The 10,084-nt window shown below is 54.4% G+C and overlaps 1 protein-coding gene across 1 annotated transcript in view; it reads left to right on the top strand.

The window, feature by feature from the left end:
- Positions 1–5,800, top strand: part of WARS1 (tryptophanyl-tRNA synthetase 1) — a gene marked incomplete at both ends in the record, with an annotated part of 36,293 nt that extends 30,493 nt beyond the window's left edge. Inside the window, 2 exons of the mRNA XM_080708136.1 lie at positions 1,978–2,118; positions 5,639–5,800. Of these exons, the coding sequence (XP_080564262.1) occupies positions 1,978–2,118; positions 5,639–5,800 (303 nt within the window). The remainder of the gene's footprint in view (positions 1–1,977; positions 2,119–5,638) is intronic.
- Between the last annotated feature and the right edge of the window lie 4,284 nt (positions 5,801–10,084).

Here is a 10,084-nt window from a genome sequence, read left to right as displayed (position 1 = left end):
CCCGTTCTTCTCCTTCTCTCTCTCTTTCTCTCAGCTTAAACTGTTTATTATAATAGGTAATTATCATGTGTGAGTGAATTTTCAGTAACCCTGAGACCGTGAATGAAGATTTCTTAGAAAAACATCTTTTAAGTGGGAAGTAGGCTAGAGATGTATGTCAGTAGTACAAGGCTTGAACCAAGCATAGTGGCACATGCTTATAATTCTAGTACTTGAGAGGCTGAGACAGGAGGATCGTAGTTTCGCGGCCAGCCTCAGCTACTTAGTGAGGCCTCTGCAACTCAATGAGACCCTGTTTCAAAATAAAGAATAAAATAGGGCTGGGGTGCAGCTCGGAGGTAGAATCCCTCTGGGTTCAATCCCCAGTACCGCAAAATATATTTATATAAATAAAGTAGTATGCGGCTTGCCTAGCATGTGCAGGAGCCTGGTTCAATCCCAAGTACTACAACAAAACAAAACAAAAAAGTGCTTATAAACTGTAGAGTGCTTTCCACATTGAAGATTTTAGTTCAAAAAGTGTTTGTTGAAGCTGGACGTGGTGCTGCCTGCCTGTACTCTCAGTACTTGGGAGGATGAGACAGAAAGATCGCAGGTCTAATTAAGGCCAGCTTGTCATCCCCGCGCTTGGGAGACTGAGACAGGAGGATCGCACAGGCTCGAAGCCAGCCTCAGCTACTTAGGCTCTCAGCAACTTAGTGAGAACCTGTTTCAAAATAAAATATAAAATAGGTCTGGGGTTGTAGCCCGGAGGTAGAAAGCCTCTGGGTTCCACCCTCAGTACCACAAATAAATATAAATAAATAAATAATAGAAGTGACTGGGTAGCCCAGAGGTAGCATGCTTCTGAGTTCAATCCCCAGGACCAAAAAAATGCTGTTGGGCACTGCAGTGCCAGCTAAATTGTATCTAGTCTGGGCTGTGAGATGGGACCTTCCACGGGCATCCCTTTAATGGTGCCACCTGCCCTTCTGCAGCACGTAGCCCATGACAGGTTGCCCACTCGTGATTAGTGCCGCTCCAGAGCCGGCCCCACGGTCAGAGGTGCAGGTTAGCTTAGTTACCCAGCCTGCACTGCTCTAGCTCACTGGCTCTCAAGAGCTGGGTTGCCAAATCAAGACTCTGCCCTCAGCCCAGATGATCAGCTAGGACTTACCTCCTGTCCCCGTTGCCTGTTTGGGGCATCTTACCCACGCACCTAGTGCGAAGGGTTGAGCCAGGGCCTCGTGTTTGCTGGGCAGCCTCCACCCCTGACTGTGCCCACAGCCCATCTTGCTCAGAGGCTAGGATGCTAGGCCACCCTCCAGCTGTGGTCCCACGTCAGCCTCCTGAGGAGCCGGGATCACAGACGCTCGTGAGGTTCCAGGGCGTTATTCTAAGGCAGACCTCACACGCGTAGGACCAGCCAGGCCAGCCTAAGCCAGCTGCTCCAGGGAGAGTCGGCCTGGCCCATTCTCCACTCTGGACGGGTAGGAGAGGGAGCAGTGCACAGGTCCCTGGGTGTGGGGACAAAACGCCACACGCCCAGCTTCTTGGCCTGTCTCGGGTGAGACCTGCCCCGAGCGCCTGCAGGCCTTCCCTCCTCGTGTTTGAGGTGCTGGCTGGCGCTTTTGGCCCTGTTCCTGTGTCCGCTCTCCTCGCCTCTGCGGGCTTGGCTGCTGCTTCCTGCCGCCCGTGACCCCAGAGCAGCCACCCTTCCCGGTCAGCCCCTGAGCCCAAGGTGACTTTGCTCGTTCTTTTTCTGAAGCTTTTCATCTGTAAACCCTTAGGACATTTCTCCATCTTAGCCCTGTGCTCAGGTTCCCTTCTCCACTGGGCGCCACTGCCGCCTGGCAGGAAGGAGCAGTCAGGCCCCGCCTGGGAGCCTCACCCTCCTGCCCTCCGAGACGTGCGGGGTTGCTGGCCTGACGTCCACCCTGTGGGCTCGGGGCCGCTGCGGGGGCGGTGGGTCTGAGCAGCCCTGTCCTGCCGGCGCAGGTCAACAAGCACGCGTTCTCTGGAGGGAGAGACACCGTGGAGGAGCACAGGCAGCTTGGGGGCAACTGTGACGTGGACGTGTCCTTCATGTACCTGACGTTCTTCCTGGAAGATGATGACAGGCTGGAGCAGATCAGAAAGGTGAGCTGGAGCCCGCTCCCAAGCGGGGCTCTGGCGTGGGGAGCTGGAGCCTCCTGGGTGCTGGCCCCCAGCCACAGGGGCTCAGCTGGGGGAGGTGTGCTCAGAACCCATGGGATACACATTCCTCTGTAGTTAGCACCCACGCAAAAGTCTTCATCTTGCCAGCCGTGAGAGGAATATAAGTTAGAAGAGACATCACCAAACCAACCCCGCTCACCTGAAGGGTAGGCAGGGCCAGTGCTGCCACTGACCACTTTGAGCGACTGGAGGCGGGCTGCGGGGAGCTCGGCCAGGGGAACTGATCCCAGAGCAGGCCAGAGCATTGACCTCCAGCTCTTGAGCTCTTTTCCAAGGAAGTAAACTAGAATAAGAAAAAGCTTTCTACACAGAAACATCGGAAATTAGAATAACTAAAACCTCAAAACAGATGCTGTGCACCGTGGGATGTTAAAATAAGAATTATTTGAGTGAGTTATTACATACTCGGCTTGGCTCAAACTATTTTAGAAAAGATTTTTGGAGGCGCAGGAAGATACGGCTAGGATAGTGAAAACTAGATGCCAGATTGAAAGTACAGCGTGAGCCGGGCGCAGTGGCACACCCGTGCTTGGGAGGCAGAGACAGGAGATCGCAGGTTCATGACCAGCCTCAGCAACGTAGTGAGAAAGTGTAGTGAGTCAGGTGTGGTGGTGCACGCCTGCCATCCCAGTGCTTAGAAGGCAGAGCCAGGAGGATGGCAGGTTCGAGACCAGCCTCAGCAGAGCCAGGAGGATGGCAGGTTCGAGACCAGCCTCAGCAACTTAGTGAGACCTTCAGCAACTTAAGAGACCTTGTTTCAAAATAAAAAAGACTGGGGTATAGATTAGAGGTCGAGTGCCCCTGGGTTCAACCCCCAGGACCAAAAACAGCTGGGCATGGCATCGGTGTCACAGGCCACAATCCCAGTACTGGGAGCTGAGACAGGAGGGTCACGGGTTCAAAGACAAGCAACCTAAGGAGACCCTGTTTCCAGACAGAAGTTTTATATGCTGGGGGTATAACTCAGAGGTAGAGTGGCCCTGAGTTCAATTCTTAGGAAGAAGGGAGAGAGGGAGGGAGGTAAAAGTGAGAGTCAGCTAAGCAAGCGCGCCACTGGCCCCTGGCCCCAGACCTTTTTGTTTTAAGGCAGTCTCGCTAAATTGCCCAGGCTAGTAGCCTCAAACTTTTCATCCTCCTGTTTCAGCTTCCAGAATAACTGGAACCTCCACACTCAAATTAAACCTGTTTTTTTGTTTTGTTTTGTTTTTGTTTTTGTTTTTTTCTTAATTGCAATGCTGGTGCTGTGAGGGCCTTGGGCATGCTAGGCCACACCCCAGCCCTTTTTATTTTACTTTGAGACATTTTCCTGCAGACTGCTGTGTTGATTGGCCATTTGTATAGCTTCTGTGGAGAAATGTTTATTCAAATCCTTTACCATTTTTCCCCCAATTTGGGGAATTAAACCTAGGGGTGCTTTACCTCTGAGCTGCACCCTGGCCCTTTGTAGGTGGTACTAGGGGTGGAACCCAGGGGCATTCTACCTCAAGTTGACACTCCCAGCCCAATTTTTTTCCTTTGAGACAATGTCTCACTAAGTTGCTGTGGCTGGCCGCCAACCATTCTCCTGTCTCAGCCTCCCAAGAACTGGGATTACAAGCATGCGCTGCCACACTTGGGCTTTTTTATTTTGAGACAGAGTGTTGCTAGGGTGCCCAAACAGTCAGCTCGTGTGTGTGTGTGTGTGTGTGTGTGTGTGTGTGTGTGTGTGTGTGTGTGTGTGTGTGTATTGGGAATTAAACCCAAGGGCATTCTACCTCTGAGCTAAACCCCAGCCCTATCTTTTATTATTATTTTTTTTTTAATAGGGCCTTACTAAGTAGCTGAGGCTGTCCGCAAACCGCAATCCTCTGGTCTCAGCCTCCCGAATGCTGGGATTGCAAGTGTGGCTTTTATTTTTATTTTGAAACAGGGTTTCACTAGTTTGCAGAACCTGTGATCCTCTTGTCTCAGCCACTCACAGACCAGGGTTACAGGTATGCAACACCATGCTCGGCTTTTACAAGGGCCTCGATTAAGTTGCTCCATGAGGCTGGCCCTGTCCTCCTGCCTCAGCCTCCCAAGTCCTGGGATTACAGCCAATCCAGCTTGAACTTTCTGATCTTCCTGCCTCAGCCTGCCTAGCCGGGATCACCGTATGAGCCACCGCACCTGGCCGCGTTTCTATTTGCTTTGGTTTTTGTTTGCTTACCGGCTTGTTTTGGTGCTGGCAGTTAAATTCAGATATGCTCTGCCACTGAGCTACATCCTCAGCCCTTTCTGTTTTGTTCTGAGATAGTGTCTTACTACACATCCCAGGATGGCTTTGAACTCTCAGTCCTCCTGCCGTGGCCTCCAAAATATTCTGGAGGTACCGCACCCAGCTAAACCTGACATTTGGGGTTTGTTTGTGCCTGCGGAGCAGGATAGAACCCAGGGCCTCTGCGAGACGCTCGCGCGCTGCCACCCAGCTGCTGGCCGGGCCTCGCGGCCCTCGACATGCTGCCGCTTTCTGGTTCGTTTTCGTTGTGTGAGTTGAGAACATGAGCAGGGCCGTCACAGAACATGAGCCCGAGGGGTGCCGGGAGCCTCCTCCCTTGCTGGTGAGCGGGCCCCACCCACACTGCCCTTCCATGGGGTGGGCCAAGCCACGGTAGTGTCAGAGCCAGGTTCTACAGGGTTTAGTCTTATTTTACTTTTTTATTTTTTCTTTTTGAAGCTGGTGGTTGAACCCAGGGGTGTTTTTACTTCTGAACTACAACCCCATTTTTTTTCCCCCAGTACTGGGGATGGAACCCAGGGGCATTCTACCTCCAAGCTACACCCCCCAGCCCTATTTTTGTCTATTTTGAAACAAAGTCTCGCTAAGCTGCAGAGTCTCACCAAGTAGCTGAGACTGTCCAAGGGCAGCGATCCTGTGTCAGCCTCCCAAATGCTGGGATTACAAGCGTGCCCACCGCGCCGGCTTTCAGTCCCTGTTTTTTTGTTTTGTTTTGTTTTGGTGGTACTGGGGATGGAACCCTTCTACCTCCAGGCTACACTCCCAAACTTATTTTTTTATTTTATTTGAAAACAGGGTGTCTTAAGCCAGCGAGGCTGGCTTCAAACCTGTGCGATCCTCCTGTCTCTGCCTCCCAAGCGCAGGGATTACAAGCGTGCGCCACCACCCCCAGCAGTCCTATATTATTTTGATGCTAGCACAAGCCTGTGATCTGCGATCCTTCTGTCTCAGCCTCCCAAGTACTGGGATTATAGCCGTGAGCCACCATGCGCCACCAACCCCGTGGTTTTAGTCATTTCGAGTGAAGCGTAGTTCAAGGCACAGTGCACAGCAGCAAACCGTAGCCCATAACCTTGCAGTTAGCTCGAGGTCATGGCACAACAGCAAACCGTAGCCCACCTTGGAGGCCCGGCGCCAGGCCTCAGGGCGCGCGCCCCCGCTCACTGTGTCGGGCTCTTCCCGCAGGACTACACCAGCGGGGCCATGCTCACCGGCGAGCTCAAGAAGACGCTCATCGATGTCCTGCAGCCCTTGATCGCAGAGCACCAGGCCCGGCGCAAGGAGGTCACCGAGGAGATGGTGAAAGAGTTCATGGCGCCCCGGCCGCTGTCCTTCCACTTTCAGTAACCCTCGCTTTCTATGTGCAGATAAAAACGTGGGACTTATCGGTCCTCCCAGGCCTGTCCAATCGTGCAATCACCAGTAGCTGTGGGCTTCTGTCATGCAGTCATCGGGGCCCGGTGTCTGCAAGCCTCTCTGTATTAGGCATACTGTTTCTTCCTGTGAAGTCTGCCCGTCTGTCTCTTATGGGCCAAACACTGGGTGATTGGTTGCTGCTGACTGTGCATGGTCAAATCCAGCTGTGTCTCCCACGAAGAACCCCAGGCACGGAGCCCTGGCTGCAAGGCTTTGGCCAGCCGCTGCCCGCCACAGACGACTGTCCATCGAGAGCAGCCCAGGGTCCCGAGCACACTCCTCAGTCCATGTAAAAAGGAAATTGTGTGTGTGTATACATACGTACATATATATATATATATATATATGGATTTAGAATATCATTATTCTAAAACTAAAAGGTGCGAGAAGTCACACAGCCTGGGAGTGCAGATGGACCTCAGTGGTAGAGCGCTTGCCGAGCATACGCAAGGCCCTTGCTTCAGTCCCCAGCACCACCAAAAAGACTTATAGATGCAGAAATGTAATCAGTGACCCCAGTCCCATCAATAAACCTGTAACCCCAGCACCGCAGGAGGCTGAAGCAGGAGGGTGCAAGTTCATGTCCAACCTGGGCAATTTCATAAGACCCTCTCAGAATAAAAACTAGCCGGGCATGGTAGTACATGCCTTTAATCCCAGTACTTGGGAGGCTGAGACAAGAGGATTGCCGATTTGAGGCCAGCCTTTGCAATTTAGCAAGACCCTTGGCAACTTAGACCTTATTTCAAAATAAAAAGTCAAATAGGATAAGAGATGTAGCTAGGAGGAAGAATGCCCCTGGGTTCAATCCCCAGTATCACAAAGTGTAAGTAAAATTTAAAAGGCTAGAGATGTTGGTCAGTGGCAGAGTACTTGCCTATCATACCTAAGGCCCTTGGTTCAGTCCCCAGTACTGCAAATAAATCAATGGAAAGAGAAATCAGGCAGCTGCGCAGGTGAGTGCTGAGGATGCTTGAGGCCTGGGTCCCATCCCCAGCACCACAGGAAGAATTACCTAGCTTTGAACATTGGTGTGGACAGAGTTGGGCAGTTCTGACCAGCCTGACTCGGGTGAAGCTTTGCGGTTGACTAAGCTCCAGCCATGCGTGGCTCCAGCAGAGGTCGGCCGGGCGCCTGGCCCGGCCCGGCCTGGGTGTGACTGGAAAGGAATCTCGACCCTCCAGCAGGCCAAGCTCCTTGTGTAGTCTTGACAAACAGAAGCCGCATCTTGGGGCGAGCCCTGGGGGAGGCGCTGGCCTTTGGAGCGCTCTGGGCGAGAATAAACCTCCGTGCCCGTTGGTGTGGCTGTCCTCTGTCTGGGAGGCTGGGCCGGCCGCGCCTGCTCCTCCCTCCAGCGCCCCGGAGGAGGACGCACGCACAGTGCTGAGAGCCACAGGCTCCCGTGGGTCAGGCCGCCAGGTGCCGGAGCCCTCCTGCCCTCCCCCGCAGAGGTGCAGGCAGACGCTGTCCTCGCTTCTCAGGTGGTGGAGGGCCCAGCTCCACGGAACCCATCACTCCTGACCCAAACTGTCATGGAAGTGGAGAAACCCAGGCTTCCGACAGGAGGATGAAGCTTGTCCAAGGCCACAGGGCGCCTTTGTGACGCACATCTGTCCGGCTTAGCGTCTAGGAGCCAGGCACTCACACTGGGAGGCCGCGCCAGGGCTCCGGTCCACAGCAGTGGGCAGCAGGAGCTGGCGCCACCTCCTCCCCGCCTCCTTTCCCTCTGGCTGAGCCTCCTCCCTCCCGCCTCCCAGGCCCACCTGGCTGCCGTGGCCCTGGAGGTGGCCCCGACGCAGGAAGGCCGCTCGCCAGCGTGCCATTCTGGATGGCAGTTGGCACTTTTGTGTGTGTGTGCTCCTGGGGATGGATCCCAGGGGCATTCTACCTCCAAGCTACACCCCCAGCCCTATTTTTATTCTTTATTTTGCAACAGGTTCTCACTGAGTTGCAAAGGGCCTCACTCAGTAGCTGAGGCTGTCCGCGAACCGGGATCCTCCTATCTCAGCCTCCCAAGTGCTGGGGTTACAAGCCTGCGCCACCTCCCAGCTTGGCTGCTGCCACTTCTTACAGCTCTTGCCCCTCGCCACAGACACAGGGTACAGATAAGATGAGGGGCCCTGAAGATGGCACAGCCGCTCCTGTCATTGTCCACTGGGTGGGCCATTGGTGGATAGGGCCGGGGAGAGGAAGCCACACACAGCCACCTGGGGCCGCCGTCGCTTGTGTAAACCAGGGCTGCGGTGCTGTGACCAGGAGCCAGGGGCAGTTCCCTGGCCTGGAGGCCAGCTCTGCCCAAGGCCACTGCTGTGCTGGGAGAGGCAGGCCTCATGCACATGTGTGGCTGGAAACCAATGGTTTCCTGAAGCCTCCTGGCCTCTGGCTGAGGGTGGGCAGGCTCGGGCTGGTGAGGTTTCTGCCGAGGTCGGTTACCAGCACCCACCGTGTGGGGGTTGGGCCTGCGGGCGAGAACCGGCACAGGGTCGCCATGGGTCAGCTGGGCCGGGCCTGCACGTCCAGCAGCTGTAGCCCCAGGTCCTGCAGGGAGGCTGCGGTGCCGGCTCTGCGCTCTGTGCAGCCGCTGGAGGCCAGCCTTGGCCTCCGGTGACGTCCAAGTGAGAGGGGAGACTGGCTCCGCCCTCGTCCTGTGGGGCTCTGGCCTGCCAACACCTACCCCCAGCTCCTTCACTCCTTCACTCTAGAAGGAAGCAGGAGCCTGTATGCCTAGTACTTGGGAGGCTGAGCACAAGGATCACAAGTTCAAGGCCGGCCCGGCAATTTAAGGAGACCCTGTCTCAAGGTAAAAAGGACGAGCCAGGTGTGGTGGGCGCTTGCAATCCCAGCATTTGGGAGGCTGAGACAGGAGGATCATAGTTCGTGGCCAGCCTCGGCTACTTAATGAGGTCCTTCGCAACTCAGCCCCTCACCAGCGCCCTTCCCCAGCCTGTGGCCAGGGCGTCCCCGGGCTATCTCCTCTAAGAGGGTAAGCTTCTCCATCAAGTTCGGAAACTAAAAGCAGAAGCATTTTTTGGAAGGGATACTGGAGTGAGCCCAGGGGCATTTTATCTCCAAGCTACATCCCCAGCCCTAATTTACTTTTTGTTTTGTTTGTTTTGGGTGCTGGGGGATTGAACCCAGGGGTGTTGCACCTCTAAGCTACACCCCTAGCTCTATTTTTTTTGTTGTTGTTATTGTTGTTTAATGGTACTAGGGACTGAACCCAAGGGCATTTTACTTCTGAGCTACCCCACCTGCCCTATTTGACTATTTTATTCTGTGTGTGCGTGCGCGTGTGTGTGTGTGTGTGTGTGTGTGTGTGTGTGTGTGTGTGTGTCACCAGTGGTGGAACCAATGGGCATTCTCCCTCTGAGCTATACCCCAAACCCTGATTTTTGTTCTTTATTTTGAAACAAGTTCTCACTATGTTGCTGAGGCTGGCCACAAACTTATATCCTCCTGTCTCAGCCTTCCAAGTACTGGGATTACAAGTGTGTGCCACCACACCTGGCTATTTTTTGTCTTTGTTTTCAGTACTGGAGATGAAACCCAGGGGCATTCTACTTCTGAGCTATACCCCAGCCCTATTCTTTATTTTGAAGCAGGGTCTCAGTGAGTTGCAGAGGGCCTCACTAAGTAGCTGAGGCTGGCCTTGGACCGCAATCCCCCTGGCTCAGCCTCCAAGTCCTGGGATGACAGGCGTGCGCCGCCATGCTGTGCCTGCAAGGGCTTCCTTGTCTTCACCTCCCTGCAGCATCTACCGCAGGCCGGCCTTCATCCCTCCACTCCCCCAAGCACCTATGCATCAGACTCTGAGGCTGGAGTCCTTGGGCAGGCTTGGGGGGCGGGGGGGGGGGCGGGAAAGCTGAATAAAGAGCACCCAGCAACCAGGGCTCCGAGGAACAGTGCCTCCTGGGTGAGGCAGAGAGGGCTTCCTGGAGAAGATGAGGCTGGAGAAGTCGTGGGATAGGCAGGTGGAGGAGAGTCTGGAGAGCCTTCCAGGCAAGGATCTGGTGCATAAGGTCAGGTGCCCTGCGCCCCAGAGAGGACAAGGACTCGCATGGCCAGAGAGACCCAGGAGGACATCTGTACTTGTTCTGAGAATAGACATTTGCTTCATTGCAAACACTTTCAGTCCATGACACAGTCCGCTTGGTGTCTAAGGACCCACAGTCAAGGGGGTCTGGCTTTACAAGCCAGCTCACACGGCACCTGCCA

This window comes from Muscardinus avellanarius (assembly GCF_963383645.1).
Source record: "Muscardinus avellanarius genome assembly, chromosome: 12".
Classification (NCBI taxonomy): Eukaryota; Metazoa; Chordata; class Mammalia; order Rodentia; family Gliridae; genus Muscardinus; species Muscardinus avellanarius.
Note: the sequence above shows the minus strand (reverse complement) of the source record. Positions and strands in the feature narration are given on the sequence as shown.